The sequence below is a fragment of the Staurois parvus genome, unplaced genomic scaffold, assembly GCF_062004578.1.
Source record: "Staurois parvus isolate SC_StPar_1 unplaced genomic scaffold, SC_StPar_1.0 ptg000091l, whole genome shotgun sequence".
NCBI lineage: Eukaryota > Metazoa > Chordata > Amphibia > Anura > Ranidae > Staurois > Staurois parvus.
Window position 1 is genome coordinate 5,512,427 of NW_028317887.1, and position 23,642 is coordinate 5,536,068.

General features: G+C 41.0%; 1 protein-coding gene across 1 annotated transcript; it reads left to right on the plus strand.

Moving 5' to 3' along the window:
* Positions 1-323: 323 nt before the first annotated feature.
* On the plus strand, positions 324-21,756 carry ERI1 (exoribonuclease 1). Its single transcript, XM_089670588.1, has 7 exons — positions 324-675; positions 7,055-7,233; positions 9,323-9,542; positions 13,211-13,294; positions 14,165-14,274; positions 18,045-18,159; positions 20,693-21,756. Exons 1-7 carry the CDS (start codon positions 577-579, stop codon positions 20,933-20,935), a joined length of 1,050 nt encoding a protein of 349 aa, XP_089526714.1. The 5' UTR covers positions 324-576; the 3' UTR covers positions 20,936-21,756.
* Positions 21,757-23,642: the final 1,886 nt, after the last annotated feature.

The following is a 23,642-nucleotide window of genomic DNA, read 5'->3' on the forward strand; positions in this document are numbered from 1 at the left end:
TGAAGGTAGACATTCCAGTTACAATACAATAAAATGCCCCTTTAGTTATACTTTACTTCCCACCCCTTGGCTCCATCCTCAGTCCCACTGACTGGTGCCCTCTCCTCTATTTTAAAACACTGGAAAGACAGAGAGCTCAGTGAAGCCAGATTTATTTCTCTGCAGTCTCTTCAAGAGAGGACAGCAATGGCGTGTTCGGCAGAGGGCGCCACACACAATTTCAAATACCCAGCAATACCATTTCAAAGATGGCCATTTCAGGCTTCTGAGACGTGTTGCCTCCAGCCTATCAGCTTAATTTCTGGTGCCCTGCAAGCCGGAAGTGATGTCAGTGCACTGCCAGAAGCGGGCTAGACAAGCGCAGAGGGCTGGAGTGTGAGAATTGCGGTTAGAAGCGGTATTTGTTCGGTTTATTCCAGGGATTTCCGTTGTCACCGGCTCCCTGCACCTGTCCGGGTGTAATGTGCACACCATAACAGGGAGAACCCATTCGTCTGTCTTCCCCGGAGTGGTGCTGCAGGTGATGTCAGAAGACTTGTAGAGCACAGACACCGGATGGACTTGTAAACATCCTACATGGAGGATCAGAAGGAGAACAGACCACTACAGCCTGAACACGTGGACGAGGATGATCTGGCCTGGAAGTTGTGGAAGAATGTGGAGCTCGGTGGAGGGGTACTTGTCTCTGTCCGGGGTTTATATGGCATGCAGCTTCTGGATTGGGCTCATAGGGCACCCTCATAACGATCAATCGTGTGTTTTCTTAGTGTGTTTATCTTATGGGAGATCTGATGTCATTTGGTGTGCTTTTGTATTGTTTATATTTGTATTTCTTGTAGATTCTCAGCTGATGGATTTGCATTGAGAAAGACGACGTTTTCTTACGTCATTCCTAAGCCTAAGAATACGTCATGTATAGATATGGCCAAACAGCTGTACACATGATTCCTTTTAAAGCTGAACTCCGGCAGAAAATTTAAAACGGCCCTTAAAGTGGGGCTCTCTCTGCTCTGTAAGGGTTAAAGCCAATCTTCCCCCTCCCAACTGCAGTTCCCTCATCTTAACTCCTCTTCCCCATGCACTAACCCAGTGGTGGTGAACCTATGGCACGCAGAGCCCTCTGTCGGCACACGAGCCATGTTGCCCCAGCAGCTGAGCATTGGATAACAGTATACAGAGGGGCCATGCTCGAAAAAAAGTAGCGACACCAGGCAATGACAGCACGAGCCGCAACTCAACCAAGCTTTCGCATGGCCGGTCAGTGTGCTGCCGAGGGGATATATATATATATATGTGTGGCTGTGAGTTTTTATACATTCGTTTATATTAACACAAGATTTTAGCTTGTGCTGGTGGTCAGTGGAACTTTTCCCCCTTGTGCTGGTGGTCAGTGGAACTTTTCCCCCTTGTGCTGGTGGTCAGTGGAACTTTTCCCCCTTGTGCTGGTGGTGAGTGGAACTTTTCCCCCTTGTGCTGGTGGTGAGTGGAACTTTTCCCCCTTGTGCTGGTGGTGAGTGGAACTTTTCCCCCTTGTGCTGGTGGTGAGTGGAACTTTTCCCCCTTGTGCTGGTGGTGAGTGGAACTTTTCCCCCTTGTGCTGGTGGTGAGTGGAACTTTTCCCCCTTGTGCTGGTGGTGAGTGGAACTTTTCCCCCTTGTGCTGGTGGTGAGTGGAACTTTTCCCCCTTGTGCTGGTGGTGAGTGGAACTTTTCCCCCTTGTGCTGGTGGTGAGTGGAACTTTTCCCCCTTGTGCTGGTGGTGAGTGGAACTTTTCCCCCTTGTGCTGGTGGTGAGTGGAACTTTTCCCCCTTGTGCTGGTGGTGAGTGGAACTTTTCCCCCTTGTGCTGGTGGTGAGTGGAACTTTTCCCCCTTGTGCTGGTGGTGAGTGGAACTTTTCCCCCTTGTGCTGGTGGTGAGTGGAACTTTTCCCCCTTGTGCTGGTGGTCAGTGGAACTTTTCCCCCTTGTGCTGGTGGTCAGTGGAACTTTTCCCCCTTGTGCTGGTGGTCAGTGGAACTGTGCCCCCTTGTGCTGGTGGTGAGTGGAACTGTGCCCCCTTGTGCTGGTGGTGAGTGGAACTGTGCCCCCTTGTGCTGGTGGCGAGTGGAACTTTGCCCCCCTTGTGCTGGTGGCGAGTGGAACTTTGCCCCCCTTGTGCTGGTGGCGAGTGGAACTTTGCCCCCCTTGTGCTGGTGGTGGGTGGGTTTTTTTTTTTCTAAATTAAAACCTCAGTTTTCAAGTTTAATTGCAGTGTTGGCACTTTGCGATAAATAAGTGGGTTTTGGGTTGCAATTTGGGCACTCTGTCTCTAAAATGTTTGCCATCACTGCACTAAACAAATAGAGCTTTTATGTTTTTATTTCCTTTTTTTTCTCTAAAAAACTTCTGGTCTGCCCCATGCACATAACTCACCTAGGTGAATGAGGAGCAGTATGCTCACATAGTCCTTTATTGATGAAAGAGGAGGGGACAGGCTTATCAGTGTGTAAACAGGAGGCCTGTTGGCTGAACCTGGAAAAGAAAAGCTGGCAACCTGCCGATGACATCACACAAGAAAATGGCCTGAGTGGGGGCAGAAGGGATGAGGATTCTTCAGGATATTGCTGGATGGGTGAGTATCTTGATTGTGCAGGACCTGCAGAACTGTAAGCTGAGGTATGTAAAAAAAAAAAAAAAAAAAAGTGGGGGGGAGGGTTAAGATCCACTGTAAATACTCATTATTGCTTAGGGTACTGTTAAATACTAGTCCCCTGGCAACTGGAGGTCTCCTCTCTGATGCTCCCAAGTTGTGGGTTTTTCCCTCAGCATCCTCCCCTAAGGCCATTTCACACAGGTGGCAGAGGGGTGGTAGACACAGGCTACTGTTCCATGTTTTTACCAACCACCCACTTAAAGCAGAACGAAATAGAAAAAAGTGTGAACAGGCAGGTTTTTTTTATTGCAGGAGAGACATGCGATGTGCCTTCTGAAATAAAGTACTCTTACCTGCCTATTCGCAATCTTCTGCAGAATGTACGCTGAGCTGCACACTTCCGGTGTGCTGGGATGACCACTGCTGCATCGGACTAACAAAACCACTGAAGAAAAGCACCTGGAAGAACCTTAAGATGCCAGCGAGGGACCTCGGGGGCATTGGACTGTTAGATCATAGATGTGTATTTGTGCCTTATTTCTGCTTTAAATCCTGGCATTGCAACAAACCGTGTAGTATACATATGCCATGCTGTGATGCTTTGCTTTGTGGATGCGGCAAATTTAACTCAGCTTGCAGTGTTTGATGGGGGCACCACCTGTCAAATTAGCCATTGGGTTCAATGTGATCATGATGCAACCACAAGCAAGCCACTTGTTTGTGGTTGCAGTACAAAACCTCCCTTGGCAGCTAGAAAAAAAAAAAAAGCAGGCGGCATGACCTCCTTCTGAATGCCTGGCACCCTCTGGAAAGCCGTGCACTGCAGATTTCTTTTCTAAGGGAAATAGAGACAGTCACCCATGTAGAAAGCCCTTTGAATGCCAGACTGCTGGTCCTGCTTTCTTTTTAATGGTATCAGAGCTGAAGCCAACTAACCGAGCACCAGAGGTAGAGGCTTTGGGGGATAGAGGAGAAAGCCTGCAGGAGTGAAGTATAAGGTAAGAAAAACTGCATGTAAAAGCACCCTAGACAAAACGCATTTAACACTAGCAGTGGGGGGAACCCCACTGCAGGGCAGATTTTGCCAGAGTTCAGCTTTGAGTGCACCCAGAAATAATAGAGTCCCTGTCAGCTTCTAAAAATCAAACATCTCCTGCAAAAGAAGTGGTATTATTCTTCTGTCTGTACTGCTCAGAGGTGATTGGGGCTCCCAGAGACTGGCTATACCACACTTATATACCTGCTGAGGAGTTCGCCACTATTAGGAGATCGCTGCAGGGAGAGGTGCGCAGTGACAGAGGAGTCTTGTACATGGAGGATCCAGTTTGGTGATCCTACAGGTGTTTTGGCCCTTGCGGGTTGAAGCAAGGAGGTGAGCGGGTATTTCAGCTATCTGTGGATATCCTTCTGTGGTCACGCACATCCACTATCCACTTGCACGTGTGCTGTATATATTGGACTACATGGTGTTTAAACACCAATTTGGACATTTTGTTCACTTTTATATATTTTTTATAAGTGTCATGCGTTTATTTTTTATGCATGTTTGTCACACACAGTGTGACACAGTTATTTCACTTTAGTGTTTGTCACGTGTGATTTATTTTGTTTCACACAATTTTTTTATGTTTGGTTAGATCTTTGTTTTTGGGGGTATTCTTTGGTTAGTATTGTAATAAGGAATTTTTCCTGGATTTATGTGCATTTTTCTTTCGCCTTCAGCCCTAATTTTGGACAGTGTTTATGTATCAGTCCCAGTTGGACTATTCTATCTTATTGTTCGAGTGTTCACCTTCACCTTTAGATCCTATTTAGGATCAATTCATATATACACCCACTTTGCGAGATCATTGGTATTATTATTATTATTATTATTATACAGTATTTATAAAGCACCAATAGTTCGCTCAGCGCTGTACATTACAAAGGGGGACAGAACATGTGACAGAACAATACCAATACAATGCAAAACATGAGGGGTTGGAGGGCCCTGCTCTTTCTAGCTTACAATCTAGGAGGGAGGGGAAAGTGGTACAGGAGGAGATAGCTGTGGGGGATGGAGTGGTAGGAAGAGTGGAGGAGGTCGGCAAGTTAGCAGGGGGTGGGGTAGGCTTCCCTGAAGAGATGGGTTTTCAGGGTGCGCCTAAAGGAGAGGAGAGTAGGTGATAATCTGATGGGTTGGGGCAGGGAGTTCCAGAGGATGGGTGACACCCTGGAGAAGTCCTGGAGGCGGGCATGGCAGGAGGAGACCAGGGAACTAGAGAGAAGGAGGTCTTGTGAGGAGCGGAGTGTGCGTGCTGGGCGGTATTTGGATATTAGGTCGGAGATGTAGTTTGGGGCAGTACGGTGGACAGCTTTGTACGTCAGTGTTAGGATTTTGAATTTGATCCGTTGCGCAATCGGAAGCCAGTGGAGGGATTGGCAGAGGGGGGTGGCGGAGACAGAGTGGTTGGAAAGGTGAATGAGTCTGGCAGCCGTATTCAGGATCGACTGAAGCGGGGATAGCCAGCGGTGAGGCAGGCCAGCGAGGAGGGAGTTGCAGTAGTCGAGTCGTGATATGATGAGGGAGTGGATGAGCTGTTTAGTGTTTTCTGGGGTTAGGAATGTGCAGATTTTGGCGATGTTGCGGAGGTGGAGTCTGCACGAGTTTGTTAAAGATTGGACTTGGGGCTGGAAGGATAGGTTGGAGTCCAGAATGACACCAAGTACTCTGGCCTGCGGGGCGGGTTTGATGGTGGCGTTGTTGGACATGATGGAGAACTCAATGGGGGTGGGGTCTGGGCTGGGGGGAAGACAAGAAACTCAGTTTTGGAGAGGTTCAGTTTAAGGAAGTGGAGCGACATCCAGTCTGATATGTCGCTCAGTAGGTGTGTGATTCGGGCAGAGACCGAGGGGGTGAGGTGGGGGGTTGAGAGATAGATTTGTGTGTCGTCGGCATAGAGGTGGTAGTTGAAGCCGTGAGAGGGTATAGACCCTTTTAGTTATTGGTATCACTTTTGTATCCTGTAGTAGATTATTCACTTTCTTCACAAGAGGATCCCCAGAGGATCAGGTCACTTTCATACACTATTAGTATTTACTTTTGATCTTATGAGGATCAAGTCACTTATAATTTTTTTCGTATATTTATTTTAGAATTTATCACATGTATTTTTGTGTGTTTTATGTCTTGGTATTCACTTATGCATGTTAATATATATTAGATATTTTAGGTAGCCCTACATCATTTATTTCATTACTCTTCTTTATTCAACATTTCTGGGATTGTTAGATGCCTATATGTCTTGCTTTAAAAGATAAGTTCACCTTGGGAACATGTTACATCTTCCATCCGTTTTTAGGGTGGAACATGTAACATGTTCCCGATCCTACAGCTGCCCCCCTCTGGGCCCCCTCCATGACAGAAGTACATGCAGAAGTTCCCCATACTAGCTGTCAGTTTTGAAAAATAGCGTGGCCTTGCGAGGCTCCACCCACACGGCCACGTCATTCAATCACAGTGTTCTGTGAATGAATGGATTACAAGTCCCGACAGCCTTGACTGTCGGCTTATAGTCCTCAATGGACTACCACGGCGCTGGGGTGGTCTATTGAGTCTTCCTGTCAGCAAGTATCGGCTTGCCCATACGGGATATACGAACAAGCAGATACACCGACATTGTGCAGGAGACCTGCATGGCATCAGCAATCTGCTGATTGCTGGTGCAATGCTTTTCTGGCTCCTAACAAAATAATAAATGCACATTTTTTACCTGCAAAAAAAATTGCATTTATTATTTTTTGTGGAAAGGTGAACTTATCCTTTAAGCAGTGATTAAATCTTAAGACATTCCCCCCTCATCAAGTCACTGCTGAGTCCTGTAATGATACATTATGGAAAGTCTCTGTCCACCTTACTTAGAAAACCCAAAGGGGTCATTCACACCCTGCGTATTCCCTGTGTTTAAGTGTGTAGTTTATATGGCTATGAACGCAGCAGTATTTTATACTATGGGCCCCTGCACTCTGGTCTGTTTTTGGTCGTAGCGTTTAGCTATGGAAACCAAAATGAGAAAAATCTGCATTTGCATTCCGTTTGGCTGTATTTTCATACATTTACACGTTCAAATGCAAACATCTGTGCTAATGATTGCATCTGTACTGTGTCAGTGTTAGCCACCTGCACTTTTAAAGGCTATCTCAGGGAGTATGTGGCAAAAGTCATCAGCAACTGTATGATGTGGTCAAGTCATTATGGACCAAAATCCCCTAAACATTGAATCTAATCATTTGTTAAACCTGTACTGTGGAAAATTCAGCCTGCTCTGAAGGCAAATTGGTGTCTGCCCCCATACTAGATAGGTGTACCTAATAAAGTTGCCACTGGATATGTATACATGTGTCTGCCTATCTCTAAAGATTAGATATGAACTTTATTTCTAGGCCAGACAGAATGGTAGACTTGATGGGCAAGAGGACAGCGCAAATCGTTCAGCAAAATCTTGTGTGAGTGACTTCAGTGACCCAGTCTACAAAGAAATTGCAATTGCAAATGGATTTGTGAACAGAATGAGTAAAGATGAACTGAAGACGAAACTTACAGAATTGAAATTAGACACTAGGTAAATAAAATGTTGCATATGTTAAATAGCTTCATAGTTTGCATGTCTGAGTAACACTTGAAATTTTAATCACTTGTGAGCATGAGATTTAAAGCGACTTGATTTGCAACAAAAAAAAAAGTCACATTGCATATAAGCAGCAACAGGGTGGGTCTTGGCGCTGAGCCACCATACATACAGTGGGGCAAAAAAGTATTTAGTCAGCCACCAATTGTGCAAGTTCTCCCACTTAAAAAGATGACAGAGGTCTGTAATTGGCATCATAGGTAGACCTCAACTATGAGAGACAAAATGAGAAAAAAAATCCAGACAAACACATTGGCTGATTTGGAAAGAATTTATTTGCAAATTATGGTGGAAAATAAGTATTTGGTCAATATCAAAAGTTCATCTCAATACTTTGTTATATATCCTTTGTTGGCAATGACAGAGGTCAAATGTTTCCTGTAAGTCTTCACAAGGTTGGCACACACTGTTGCTGGTATGTTGGCCCATTCCTCCATGCAGATCTCCTCTAGAGCAGTGATGTTTTGGGGCTGTCGCTGGGCAACACGGACTTTCAACTCCCTCCAAAGGTTTTCTATGGGGTTGAGATCTGGAGACTGGCTAGGCCACTCCAGGACCTTGAAATGCTTCTTACAAAGCCACTCCTTCATTGCCCGGGTGGTATGTTTGGGATCATTGTCATGTTGGAAGAATCAGCCACGTTTCATCTTCAATGCCCTTGCTGATGGAAGGAGGGTTGCACTCAAAATCTCCCGATACATGGTCCCATTCATTCTGTCCTGTACATGGATCAGTCGTCCTGGTCCCTTTGCGGAGAAACAGCCCCAAAGCATGATGTTGCCACCCCAATGCTTCACAGTAGGTATGGTGTTCTTTGGATGCAACTCAGCATTCTCTCTCCTCCAAACACGACGAGTTGTGTTTCTACCAAACAGTTCTATTTTGGTTTCATATGACCATATGACATTCTCCCAATCCTCTTCTGGATCATCCAAATGCTCTCTAGCAAACTTCAGACGGGCCCGGACATGTACTGGCTTAAGCAGGGGGACACGTCTGGCACTGCAGGATCTGAGTCCCTGGCGGCGTAGTGTGTTACTGATGGTAGCCTTTGTTACGTTGGTCCCAGCTCTCTGCAGGTCATTCACTAGGTCCCCCCGTGTGGTCCTGGGATTTTTGCTCACCGTTCTTGTGATCATTTTGACCCCACGGGGTGAGATCTTGCATGGAGCCCCAGATCGAGGGAGATTATCAGTGGTCTTGTATGTCTTCCATTTTCTAATTGTTGCTCCCACAGTTGATTTGTTCACACCAAGCTGCTTGCCTATTGCAGATTCAGTCTTCCCAGCCTGGTGCAGGTCTACAATTTTGTTTCTGGTGTCCTTCGACAGCTCTTTGGTCTTCACCATAGTGGAGTTTGGAGTGTGACTGTTTGAGGTTGTGGACAGGTGTCTTTTATACTGATAACAAGTTCAAACAGGTGCCATTGATACAGGTAATGAGTGCAGGACAGAGGAGCCTCTTAAAGAAGAAGGTACAGGTCTTTGAGAGCCAGAAATCTTGCTTGTTTGTAGGTGACCAAATACTTATTTTCCACCATAATTTGCAAATAAATTCTTTCCAAATCAGCCAATGTGATTGTCTGGATTTGTTTTCTCATTTTGTCTCTCATAGTTGAGGCCTACCTATGATGCCAATTACAGGCCTCTCTCATCTTTTTAAGTGGGAGAACTTGCACAGTTGGTGGCTGACTAAATACTTTTTTGCCCCACTGTACGTATCCATAGAGAAGCGCACTTCTAAGCATACAGTGCGTTTTTTGCTTGCTCCTAGCTTCTGACCATGTGACTGCTGTGAGCAGCCTATCACATCGCTCACATGATTAGCCATGCTCAACTAACAAGTTGAGATAATAGTTCAGTGTGAAAAATCTTAGCTTGAGCACAGCAACATGACACTGAATGATATTACTGCATTAAGAAGATCTCTCACAGACAGAAGATCACAGTTCCTTCCTTTTCTATTCTTCAGGCCTATTGAGGTATCATGTTTTTATCAATGTTCTCTTTTTTTCTTATTACAGAGGAGTGAAGGATGTTCTCAGGAAACGCCTAAAGAATTACTATAAGAAGCAGAAACTCACTCATATTTTGTCAAAGGACTGCAGTGAGACTGATACATATTATGATTATATCTGTATAATTGATTTTGAAGCCACCTGTGAAGATGGTAATACACCAGATTACGTCCATGAGATTATAGAGTTCCCCATTGTCTTGCTGAACACAAGGACTTTAGAAATTGTGAGTTTAACTAGTTTCTGGTGGATGTGTTACCCTTACATAAGCTTTTTATGTTCATGTTTTGTTTTGTGGAATGCTACCCTGATCCTGTTCTATAAGCACTATTCCTATGGAGTGCTGGCCAAAAAAAGTGGTTGTAAAGGCTCAAGGTTTTTTTACCTTCATGCATTCTATGCATGAAGATAAAAAACCTGTGTGCAACAGTGCCCCCAGCCCCCCCAATACTTACCTGAGCCTCATCGTGATCCTGCAATGTGAACAGCTCCCCATTGGCTGACACAGCTGCTGTCAATCACAGCCAGTCAGCCACTGAGGAGAGAGAGAGGAGGTGGGGCCAAGCTGCGGCTCCATGTGTGAGTGGACACATGGAGCAACGGGTGCCCCATAGCAAGCTGCATGCTGTGGGGGCACCCGACAGGAACGAGGGGCCAGGAGAGCCTGCGGGAGACCCAAGAAGAGGAGGATCCAGGCTGCTCTGCAAAACCACTGCACACAGCAGGTAAGTATAGCATGTTTGTTATTTATATAAAATATATGTTATATATTAAAAAAACACAAAACTTTTAGAGTCGCTTTAATATTTAGCCCAACCTTGGCATGGACTTGTGCTCCCAGAGCACATCTTAGTGCTGCCAGAAAATATTTCTGCTAGTCAGTTAATATAAGGTAAATGACCATTCTACTTTGACCATTAAATGTGCACCTCATGGTTTTCATATATTAAGTGAATCAATTGTTCTGTGCATCCAGTATCCACATAAGTAGCAATAGGGACTGACATCAGTCTGCTTTTTAAAGGGCAGCTATCTCTGTTTTCACCCCAATATGTATCGTAGTATATCAATGTATCTACAATAGAGTAGAATGCTTAGTTACTTAAATGCCACCTCTTTCTTTTTAATTGTCAACTTTGAAATTTTTCTTGGCAGTGGTTTAAAGTGCCCCCCCCCCCATAGGAAATGTGCTTCCCACTCCAGTACTCTATGCTGGCCAAGGTTCAGTAAGACAGTCAGATTTGTATAGCAAAAATGTATTATACCAGGTTGGCAATATGAAGGCTCATTAGCAGACTCCTTAGCAAATATCTTGCAGTGTTCTTCTAGGAAGCTAGAGTGGTTCTAAAGTCAAACTATATTACCATAATGAACTCCCTGCATGAATTAAGGTAAAAATAACAACCGTGTGATGTTTTTAAAGTGGCATGATTTACTTTGCATCTTTCTTTTGTATCTTATAGCAATAACATTGTATAGGTTAAACCAAAATCCTTGTTACATTGAATTAAAAGCATCCCACCTCTAAAACCCACTTTTAATCTACAATACACCTAAAGAGCCTATTATTGACAATTTTTATTAGGCTTGCTTTTAACAGGATTTTGGATATTAAGAATTTTGGCTTAAACTGTTCAACATGCAAAAGGATGCAAGATGTAAGCAATGTCACTTTAGGTTGTTAACACTGGGAGGCTGTGGTGTTCTGATCTCACGATCACTGAATCCTTTTCACAGCAGGCGCATTATAGGGAGCCCGACCGATTGCAAACCGTGCCCGAGAGCTGTCAGTAATAGGTCAGTCACTTTTCTGGGAGCGTGCAGTGAGTGCATAGCCCTGTGGATGCATATGTGCATTACACAGATGGCAAACATTTAAGAAAAAGATTGATGAGTAAATAGGCCAGTTGTACATACATACAGTACTTCTATCATTGACTTCTAGCCTGTATGATTAAGCTAATTACAGCTTAAAACGCTTCAAGAAGTAATAGCTAAGTTCTGGTGGTGAGGTGACACAGACCAATATTTTTTTTTCTTTTTAATCCAGAAAAAAATGATCCAGTGGATATGTGTCTTTCACTTTATCAGTGTTTCCAAGAGGAGTGACCAGACCCTGTTAGCCTACACATGTGGCCAATGGTGGATAACCAGGAGTCCACCTAGAGCAGCATTGCCTGTGGTTCTTTTTGCTAGAAATATAACTTTTTTTTTTTTTTCTGTCATGATGAGCTTGATCTCTGGATCTGCTAATTGTTTTGAGAAGCATTTTTAACTGAATTAAACAAAGTTGTTTTCAATTTCATGAATTGATTTATGTTACCATACAGAATCATGTTTCCATAATTTGGTTTCTCTCTGTTGTATGATATTGTATCTGATATTTTACTATTCTAATACAGGGCTGCATCCACTTTTGTTGAGAAAAACATTCCCCTCTGGGTGATCCATATACATTGCAGGGTTTTTAACAAACTTTGTTGCAAATCCCTACCTTTTTGTTATTCTGAAGAAATAGCTGCTTGTCTGTGCCCATGTGCAAAGTGATTGTGAATGGGAGTGATTTTATAATTATTGGGGTCTGCATACCCTTAGATGTGATTTCCTTTTGGGAGTAGCTCCCCAAAAATATTTTTGTTGCAGGGGATGCCCAAATCTGACTTGTATATTTTTTTTTCTTGTTTTAACAGTAACCAATCTGATTTGGGTCTTAGTACAGACTTTTGTGAAAATAAGCCAATCACACAAGCACAAAGTAAAGTTTCTGGGGGCGTTTTGTATACCATCTGTGTACAGAACGCCACCAGGTTGCCATATTGCATTTTACAGAAAATTACAGTGTTGCCTACAACCACTGCCCACCACTGGGTGTTCTTGTTATGGTCGTTGGGACAGTTAGATTAACCACTTGCCGTCCGCCTGCTGTTTATAAACAGCAGGACGGTGGCACTCCAGGGGCAGGTTGCAGTTCATAAACGGCACCCACAATTTCTAGCTGTGCACGCTCCCTCTGGACACAGTGAAACACCGATCGTCGGCCAGGACCTCTGTACGAGGTCCCGATCGTGTGATCACTGATAGGCCAATCAGTGATCACATGCAAAGTAGTAAGCAAGATGTCACTTGTGACATCATTGCTTACTACGTGTGAAATCTGTGAATGATCACAGAGGTCACATGGTACAAGGCTATTCACAACAGCCTTGTACCATGTGACAAGCTGTGACCAATCACAGCTCACTCAGTATTTCTCAATGGCTGCAAGAATGCAGCCAGAGAGAAAGAGAAATGATTGCTTTTACATCCTATATGGGTGTAAAAGCAATCGCTGTAAAAAAAAAAAAAAAAATCTTCATCACCCCCCATAAGTAGTACAGTGTCACCATGGTGACACTACTGCTAGGGTGACAGTATGTAAAAAAAAACAAATAATATAAAAAAATAAATGTAAAAAAATGGTTAAAAATTATAATTTTTGGTTATACACTAATTTGGCTTATTTTTGTTTTACTAAAAAGATAACGGAATACATTTCGGCCAAAATTTATGATGAAAGATTATTTATTTGCAAATTTTATAAGAAAACACTTTTTTTCAAAATCTTTGGACTTTCATTTACATAGCAAAAAAAAATAAAAATCCCAGCAGTGAATAAATACCACCAAAATAAAGCTTTATCTGTCTCAAAAAAATGGTAAAAAAATTAATATGGGTACAGTGTTGCATGACCGCGCAATTGTCATTCAAATTGTGATAGTGCTGAAAGCTGAAAATTGCCTTGGTCAGGAAGGGGGTAAAAGTGTCCGGACAGGAAGTGGTTAACAGTAAAATTGGAGTTGTGATGACGTTTCCTTTAATGAATAACAACTTTTTTTTTTTTTTTTTCTTCTCTAGGAAGATACTTTTCAGCGGTATGTGAGGCCAGAAATCAAATCACAACTTTCACAGTTCTGCATTAATCTTACTGGAATTACTCAGGTAAAACTGTGAAAGAAACTAGGAACATTCTTATCTTAAACAGAGTGCTGTCCCAGTATGACACCTACGGTGCCTTGAAAGTTTTCATACCCCTTGAAATTTTCCACATTTTGTCATGTTACAATCAAAAACGTAAATGTATTTTATTGGGGTTTTATGTGATAGGCCAACATAAAGTGGCACATAATTGTAAAGTGGAAGGAAAATGATAAATGGTTTTCAAAATTGTTTACAAATATCTGAAAAGTTTGGCGGGCATTTGTATTCAGCCCCCCAGAGTCAATACTTTGTAGAACCACCTTTTGCTGCAATTACAGCTACAGGTCTTTTTGGGTATGTATCTACCAGCTTTGCACATCTAGAGAGGGACATTTTTGCCCATTCTTCTTTGCAAGATAGCTCAAGCTCTTTCAGATTGGATGGAGAGTGTGGCAAGACTTGAAAATTGCTGTTCACAGATTCTCAATTGGATTTAGGTCTGGACTTTGACTGGGCCATTCTAACACATGAATATGCTTTGATCTAAACTGAAAAGCAATTTTCAAGTCTTGCCACAGATCCTCAATTGGATTTGGCACTACTCCCTGGTCTGTCATCAATAAAACTCCCACCCCATTCTGCCAGCACTACAGTGACCCTGCTCTCCTACCCCCCCCCCCCCCCCCTCTCGGTTAACCCCCCAACTACTGCTGTGCTTGCACACATCCCAAACCTTGTTCATAACACTCTGCCACCCTTTCCTTTCTCAACATCAACCCACATATAGACTCGTTCTAACCACTGCATCTCACCCCCCATCCGCCTCACAACCATGCCTGAAAAATATTTCAGTATTATTATTCAATAATCAATGTTGCGTTTAATCTACAGGATGTTATAGACCAAGCAGATACATTTCCTGTAGTTCTTCAAAGTGTTGTCGATTGGATGAGAGAAAAAGAGCTGGGCACTAAATACAAGTATGCTCTACTGACGGATGGGTAAGATTCTAATATTGTCGCTTTTTCATTCATATCATCATGAGTGTTATAATTGTGGTTAAAGAATACCAGGGACAATGTGATAATCCATTTTAAACATTTCAGGCTTTTTGAAGAATGCAAATGTTCCTATGCAATATATAGAATAATATGGTGCAGCGCTACCCCAAACAGTACCATAATCCCACACTAGCTTATCCCAAAATAGCAGAAAAAACAATAAATGATGTAATAAGTCAATAAACAATAATAGAATAAATTGCACAAAAATGGTTAAATCATCCAAAATAGCTCATATCAAACTTATATGTGACTATTAATTGCACCCAGTGTAATTCAGTGAATAAGTAAACCAATCACTCACAGATCATAAAATGAACTGATCCACTAAGGGATCCATAGTGAGACAAGAAAGTGAATAAATACTGTAAACATAAAGAAACGCCAGTGAAAGAAATAATAAGTAAAAAAGTCCTAACAGGATATTATGAATAATTAAAAATTGTGACAATTTTGAATCCCTAAATGTGGGATCGATTATCACGGTGATAAAAATGGTGACCACAGAGTCTGTAAATTCGCCAAATATAAGTGAAAATTTAGTGAAAAAAAATCTCTGTTAATCCCAAAATGTCACTATTGTGTGATATTTAATCCCACAAGTGCAGTGATTAGAAGACAAAATATAATGAAGAATAAATAAACATTATTAAAGTGATATCACCAAAAAAATATTAAAAAAAACTCTCTTTAAAGTGTCACATAAAATTAGTCCAGAAAATTAAATTACAGTTCAAAGGTGCGTAAAACACCAAATAATCCAACGACTGCAGAAAGTGCAGGTGATATAGTGAATATGCATGACAACCAATAGGAAATAATCCATTAATGGCTGAATTGCCCCCTCACCTCCTTGAAGCGACCCAAAAGGGCCAAAACGCCTGTTAGAAAACAACAGTGACCGTCCACGGTCTGGTCCCCCCTTCAAGGATAATATCCGTCCACAGCGGTGAGATCCCCATTTACGGGTTAATGGAAGGAGCAGCAGGATCCCCCTCAGGGATGATTTAGTATGATACAGCCAGCTCACATCAAAAGGTCAGGATAAAGACAGAGATCTCACATAGTGTAAATCTTTTTAATGTTACTTAAAAACATGTATAGCCAAATGCCCACTCACTTTTTTCAAAGAATAAAACAAGCTGAAAAATCTCATGCTATGGGTGTACTTGCATGGGCATTTTTGGGTGTAGCAAGATGGCGTCCACATCGGAAATACGTCACCATGTTCCTATGCGTTACGTCCCATTACACGTGACTTCCTCAGGGTAACGTGACTGGTGACATGGCTTTATATAGGGAGTCTATCTGCCAATCAAAGGAAGAAAGACGGACCACCAGCAGCCATGTTATTGAGGTCCTGCCTTGAGGACAAGCTATGTAATGCTCCTGCAACACTAAAAACCTCCGGCAGCCATACTAACAAAAGTCTGATTATATAAATATATATTACTGCACTCCTATTGCTCCAATTGGCATTACTTTTTATATAAATGGATAACTTATTAAAAACGGGGCATATGTAGCTGCACAGATGCACCTCTAACAATCTTTATTAAAAATAGAAATAACGTTTCTCTTCAGTTATAAACGCATAAAAGCATATTCTACTACTTATATACAGGGAAGATAATACTTATTATGGCTATGTGGAGACTTTTTATTAAAAAATATATATATAACCCCATAATGTAAACAAAAAATAGCGATATATATGCTAAACAGACCATATACATCTGCCAATAACTTAAAAATACTACTAAAATTCCACTATACGCTAAAACCCCAATGATCAAACTAAGAAGAGAGAGAGGGGAGAAGGAACTACCTCATTAATTATATTTGATATGTGGTTTGGTTTGACGAATAAGGTTTAGTGTTATATTCAAATTATATATGGATGCGTTGTAGAGGTGCGTTATGAATATGCATAAATAAACTCACACAACCGTAACATCAGTATACATATTAATATTATAAAATATGTAAAATAATATAAAAAACCTTCAATTTTACAATGATCTATATATCTCAAGTAACAGGCAAGTACCAATATCAAAATAGAATAATAATACAATTTAAAAGCAACATTAAAAGTATAACTTTGATCATAAATATAACGTTATACATTAAAGGAGGACCAGATAAATGCAAAAATCACAAATAAAACAGTTAAGATCACATTCAACATTCAAACCTCTAGGTGCCTGCGTTTGCATGGAGGAAATCCATCTGGATTCCGCTTGACTTAAAGTGCGGACCTTATTACTTCCTTTCCAGTGGGTTTTATATTTTTCTATACCCCAAAGAAGTAAGGAGGAAGGGTCCCTATTGTGATATACTGAGAAGTGTTTGGAAACCCTATGCTTGGGGAAATTATGAACATGTTCCGGAAGACGTTTCCATAGTGGTCTCTTAGTCCTTCCTACATATTGTAGACCACACTTACATTGAAGTGCATATACCATGTCCTCTGTTCTGCAAGAGATGAAATCTTTCATTTGGAACTCAATTCCATTGCTATGGGAAGAAAAATTACTTCACTTAGAGTTATGCCCTTTTGTAGCCTTACAGGCATAACATTTCTTACAAGGGAAAAACCTTTCTGATCTAGAAACGTGACATGTTTGTTTATTATAGTTCGGTCCAGGACATTTTTTTTTTACCAGTTTAGTTCTTAAAGTAGGGGCCCACCTATAAATACATTTTGGGCTAACTGGTAATAAGCCTGTTAATGTAATGTCTGCCTTAAGTAGGGGCCAGTGTTTCTTAAAAATATTTTCTATTTTTTTTTTAATTTTCTATCTTTTTATAGTGCACATTTAAATCTTAAGATTGCTAATTGGTCCTCAAATTCATCTTTTCTAATTTTGTCACTTATAAGTGTTGTTCGGTCCATACTGACAACTTTCTGTATTGCTCTTTCTATCTGGTCCTGGGGGTAACCCTTGTTTATAAAACGTTGACCAATGGTATTAACTTGCTCCATATAGTCTTCCTTAGAGGAACAATTTCTCCTTAATCTGACACATTGTCCCTTAGGAATATTTAATAGCCATGGGGGATAGTGGCAACTATCGATGGGGATATAACCATTCCTATCAACCCTTTTAAAAAATGTTTTGGTGGTAATTTGTCCTTTGATTGTAATAGTTAGATCCAAGACTGTAATATGTAAATTATTATATTCTCAGAAGAATTTAATGTTTCTAATATCATTAAGTCTGTTAAGAAAATCCAGTAAGGCTCCCTCTTCATCTTCCCACACTATAATGACATCATCAATATACCTTTTTATATATTCTTAAACCTTCTGGGGGGTGTTCATAAACTGCCTCCTTCTTCCAATATGCCGTAAAGAGATTTGCAACACTCAGAGCAAAGCGTGCTCCCATGGCAACCCCTTTGATTTGGCGGCAAAATTTTGATTGTGCCAAAAATAATGTGTTAAGCAAAGGTCTAGACAATCTATCAAAAACTTACTCTGGGACCAATATTTCATATTTATCTGAATATTTTTTATTCCTGAACATTCCAAAGAGCTATGCATTCCTTTTAATTGGTGACCTAAGTTTTTTTTTTATTTTACAAAAATAGTATGAATAATATGCCACCAAATGATGTGGCTTAGTATTTTGCTGAGTTTTAATCTACTTAACCACTGAGTCCATTTTTTTTACTATGTAAATATTGTTTTCATGATCCTGCAGGTCTTGGGACATGAGTAAGTTCTTAAATATGCAGTGCCGTGTTAGTCGGATTAAATACCCTCGCTTTGCAAAGAAGTGGATCAACATTCGCAAGTGTTATGGCAATTTTTATAAGGTTAGTACGGTGTTGATTTCGACTGGAGAAATACTGCTATTCCTGTTGTCCCTTGCTCTGGCTGTTGGAAATTTTGCATGCATGTTCGCTAATAATTTTCATAGGGCTATATCCTATTGATGTTTTAATTCTAAAGCTGGGGCTGCAAATGAGATTTAAAGTGGTTGTTAACTTCAGGCATAAAATCTGAACAAAGCACATATTTCTATAGTGTTTACTAGCCTCTCTCCAAAGCACTAAGTGTCATTTCTCACTCGGTGTAGGTAAAGGCTTACAATAGGGATGCACCGATACCCTTTTCTTTTTTTTTCTTTTTTTTTCCCATCATCACGGAGTAAGAGTACCACCGATACTTTCAGTCAAGTACTTAACGATACCTATTACCGATACTTTGCAGTGCAATTTGCATTGATAAAAATTGTATGGACGCAAATTGCACCGCAAAGAATAGCATGCAGTTTGAACAGGAATGCGCTTCCTGTTCAAATAGCATGCAGTTTCTCCACTGCTTCTGTGTGAACTCAGGCTGTCCTAGCCTGAGCTCACACAGTACCAAATTAAAAAAGAAAAAAGCGCCACTTACAAAAAACACCAAAATGTCAGCAGCATATCCCACCCAAAATAAATTTTGCCAACAATAATCCGAATTAAAAGGTATGCGCTAATAACAAACTTATACAAAAGTGTATATCATCATCCAAAAAACATTAGTGTTTTAAATAAATAATTATAGTGTCCAAACATAAATTAGTGTCCAAAAAATATATATATATCTTCAGTGACTTGAACCAATTGTGAAAAATCCACTACCAAAGGAGATTAAATGAACTCACCAGAGCTAATGGCTGATCAAATTATAAACCAGCAACAGCGCTTGTGCTCTGGGAGCAATGAACCCAATGTCCAAATAGATATGGTGATGTTTCAGATACTTCCAGATAATAATAATCACAGACAAACAACTTTGCAGCCCAAGCTCTTATGATGAACTTCTCCACTCTTTCTCATACCTCCATGAGAGCATGCAGTACACTCAGGGACAAAAAAGAGAACATAATGGTGCAATACGTTTTTTTCATTTATCTCTTTAATAAAAAAGGTATAAGGAAACTCACAAACAAGGTGTCCAACAGACACCAGCTTCAGTCGCAAAAAAGGGTTTTATTAAAGAGATAAATGAAAAAAAACGTATTGCACCATTATGTTCTCTTTTTTGTCCCTGAGTGTACTGCATGCTCTCATGGAGGTATGAGAAAGAGTGGAGAAGTTCATCATAAGAGCTTGGGCTGCAAAGTTGTTTGTCTGTGATTATTATTATCTGGAAGTATCTGAAACATCACCATATCTATTTGGACATCGGATTCATTGCTCCCAGAGCACAAGCGCTGTTGCTGGTTTATAATCTGACCAGCCATTAGCTCTGGTGAGTTCATTTAATCTCCTTTGGTGGTGGATTTTTCACAATTGGCTCAAGTCACTGAGGATATATATTTTTTTTTTGGACACTAATTTATGTTTGGACACTATAATTATTTATTTAAAACACTAATGTTTTTTGGATGATGATATACACTTTTGTATGAGTTCACGCAGAAACGGTGCAGGGAGGTTTCCCACAGTGGAGAGTGGGGATGTATACCTGGTGGCAGATACTCCATATTTTCAGTGGTAGGAGAGAAAGCAGCGGGGATTTGAAATCCCTGACAATTTCTCTCCTCTCCTTGCAGGAATGACAGTTCGAGCTAGAGGGCTTTTGATTGGTCCGCACCGTTTCATGGATGTTGTTGACCAGTCAGATGCCGTCTAGCCTGTACCATCATTCCTACAAGGAGAAGAGTCGCTTCGCAGGTCTGGAGATTTGAAATCCCTGCAGCTTTTCCTCCTCTCCTTGCAGTGATGATGGTACAGACTAGAAGGCATTTGAATGTTCAGCAACGTCCATGTGACAGTGCTGACCAATCAAAAGCCCTCTAGCCCGAGCTGTCATCCCTGCAAGAGAGAGGAGAGAAAGCGACAGGGTTTTCAAATCCCCACTACTTTCTATCCTCTCCTACCGCTGAGAATGTGGACCATCTGCTTCCATAGTATACACCCACTCGAATAATTGCCATTTGCTTAATGCTGGAAAGATTAGACCTGGTTTTTTATTATGATAGCATTGTGCAATTCAAGGAACCCTTTTATCATAGCAACGTGGAATCTGACTTCCTTCCAAAAATGTTAGTTGCTTGGCTGCAGTTACGATTCTCTTTGCATATTATTTTCACATTAGAGACCCTAAAGTAGACAAAGGCTTCTGACGTAATTGTACCTTTTTGTATACATATTTAGTCATATTGCCAATAAAATTGGCATTGTTTTTTTTTTTTTTTTTTTTTTTTTTTTTTTCCTATGCGTGATGGTTTTCACTCGCTGCTCCATATAATGATATAAAGATTTTGTAAGAACAATTATGTATTAAAGTATATTTGGAAAAGTGTGTGAAGAAAGTTTGGAAGTGTTTTGATGATCAGGTCATATATTTTTTTTGCAGGTTCCAAGGAATCAGACAAGGTTAACAATGATGCTGGAAAAGCTGGGTCTGAGTTACATTGGACGTCTTCACTGTGGTCTGGATGACTCAAAGAACATTGCTAGAATAGCTACCCGTATGCTTCAAGATGGCTGTGAACTTCGAGTGAATGAAAGAATGCACACAGGACAGCTAATGACTGTGTCGAGTTCCCTGCCATTTGAAGGGGCTGCAGTTCCTCAGAATCCACAGTTTAAAAATTAACCTTTTTTGTTTTCTGTTAAAGTTTTAGGAGCACTTTAAAATGGTTTTTAAAAACTTTTTGCTTTCAATGTATAGACTTGCAAACTGTAAGTGCCATGATGGCTTTTTAATATTCTGGTAATCATGGCCAAGGATTATTGGTTTCAGTAATAAAAAATGTAAATTCCAGTTCATAAACCTTAGTAAAGATTGGCCTTTAGTAACAGTTTTAGACACATGTGAAGGGCACGTCACAAAAATATATTTAAAATGCATATTTTATAGGAAACAACTTTTAAAGCGGTACTCCAGGGAAAGTAGACTTGCCATCTTGCAGTGGGGTTGCCCCTGCACTGCAAGGGTTAAAAGAGAAGTATGGACTTTTAAGGACATTGATCTGGTGCTGCAGCTGTCCCCTTCCACCTCTGCAGTGAGAACTGAATGATCAAAGACTGCTGATCACTCAGTTCTTCCCTCTGCTCTGAGCAGAGAGCCATGACTATCAGTCACCAGCTCTCTGCTCTGCTCCTCCAGCGCTCTCTGGAGTGCCAGGCTATGGAGGGGAGGGGCTGGCTCAGGCTTTCAGCGGATTTAAAATTGGGATCTTTGTAGAGCCTGGACTGGCTGAGTGATGTCAGGGGACAGCAGGCTTCAGCCCACTGTTGGCTGAAAAGGGTCACAGGATTACAGAGCAAAGTACAGAAGTATAGCCAAAATAGCTTTGGCTCTGCTTTTCCTTTAAAGTGACTTTAAACTATATCTTTATTGTCCAGAAAATAAATCCATACACATTGCCTACCAAATGACCTATTCTGTTTTTCATTAAATTATTACTAGCTGTGTTTTTCTGCCTCCTGACCTTCTTTTCCCTCTCTCTTTTTTGTTTGGATGAGCAGTGCTTGATTGTTGTGGTCATGAACACTGTGATTAGTGTACAGAACCAATAGAACATAGTACCTATTTCTTCTCTTTCAAGCGTGCAAGAATGTAGCTACATTCCTACATACAGTGGGACCATAGAGAACAATGGAGCAGGATGAGAGAGATAGAAGTTTCTAATTTGAGTTAAGAATACATACCTGAATGGAATTTATTTTTTTTCCAGTGTTTAGTGTCGCTTTACATCTGTAGGGGGAGGCGGACCGGACCGAAAGAAGCAGTTTTGCTTACCTGATCATCCACACTTCTCCGCTAGGCTTTGGTGATCAGATGTCCCTAATGTCATCAAGACTTATGCAAGGCCAAAAGCCTTGCATTGGGTATGAGGACAATGAGGAACAGTCCACTGCCACAGCATACGATACGTAGGCATTTAACCTTCACAGTACAGGTACAACCCCACTGCAAGGGAAGATTTTAACTTTTTCTGTAGTAACATTGTTTCTGTAGTTGGGCTTTAAATCTTTTCCACTGCAGCTAGTTTCCTGTGAAGTACAATCCCTGGCAAAAAGTATGGAATCACCACTCTTGGAAAAAGTTCATTTAATTGTGTAGAAAAAAAAAACTAATTACAGACATTCCTGAAAGCCATTTTCATTTCATTCCAACTTTCTGGCTTTAAGAAACACACATAAAAAAGAGGGAAAACTGTAGTCAGTTGCAACTGTTTTTGCAGATCATGCACAGGAAAAAATATGGAATCATTCAATTCTGAGGAAAATATTATGGAATCATGAAAAATAACTACAGTACACCACTAGTACTTTGTTGCACCACCTCTGGCTTTTATAACAGCTTGAATTATCTGCTGCATAGATTTAACCATCGACAAACCATATTCTTCGTCATTCCGGCTCCATATTTCTCTTAGTGCGGTTGCCAGATCAGCTTTGCAGGTTGGAGCCTTGTCATGGACCATTTTCTTTCATTTCCATCATAGATTTTCAGTTGTATAGAGGTCCGGACTATTTGCAGACCGTGCCATTGACATTATACAGTGGATATAAAAAGTCTACACACCCCTGTTAAACTGTCAGGTTTCTGTGATGTAAAAAAAATGAGACCAGGATAAAACATTACAGAACTTTTTTCCATGTTTAATGTGACCTATAAACTGTACAACTCAGTTGAACAACAAACTGAAATCTTTTAGGTGGAGGGAAGTAATAATAAAAAACTAAAATAATATGGTTGCATAAGTGTGCACACCCTTAAATACTTTTGTTGAAGCACCTTTTGATTTACTTCCAGCACTCAGTCTTTTTGGGTATGAGTCTATCAGCCTGGTACATCTTGACTTGGCAATATTTGTCCATTCTTCCTTGCAAAAACACTCCAAATCTGTCAGATTGTGAGGGCATCTCTTGTGCACAGCCCTCTGCAGATCACTCCACAGATTTTTGATTAGATTCAGGTCTGGGCTCTGTCTGGGCCATTCCAAAACTGTAATATTCTTGTAAAGCCATTCCTTTGTTGATTTGGATGTATGCTTTGGGTCATTGTCATGCTTAAAGATGAAGTTCCTCCTCATGTTCTGCTTTCTAGCAAACGCCAATATGTGCCAATATTGACTGGTATTTGGAACTGTTCATAATTCTCTTTACCTTGACCTAAGGCCCCAGTTCTAGCTGAAGAAAAACAGCCCCAAAGCATGATGCTGCCACCACCACCATGCTTCACTGTGGGTATGGTGTTCTTTTGGTGATGTGCAGGGTTGTTTTTGTGCCAAACATATCTTTTGGAATTATGGCCAATAAATTCAACCTTGGTTTCATCAGACCATAACACA

What these genes read in the sequence shown, in the direction of transcription:
- ERI1 (XM_089670588.1), top strand. Translation starts at nt 577, where the DNA reads ATGGAGGATCAGAAGGAGAACAGACCACTACAGCCTGAACACGTGGAC. An exon ending in ATGTGGAGCTCGGTGGAGGG is followed by an intron (nt 676 to 7,054) that starts GTACTTGTCTCT and finishes CTTTATTTCTAG; the next exon opens with GCCAGACAGAATGGTAGACT. An exon ending in GTTATGGCAATTTTTATAAG is followed by an intron (nt 18,160 to 20,692) that starts GTTAGTACGGTG and finishes TTTTTTTTGCAG; the next exon opens with GTTCCAAGGAATCAGACAAG.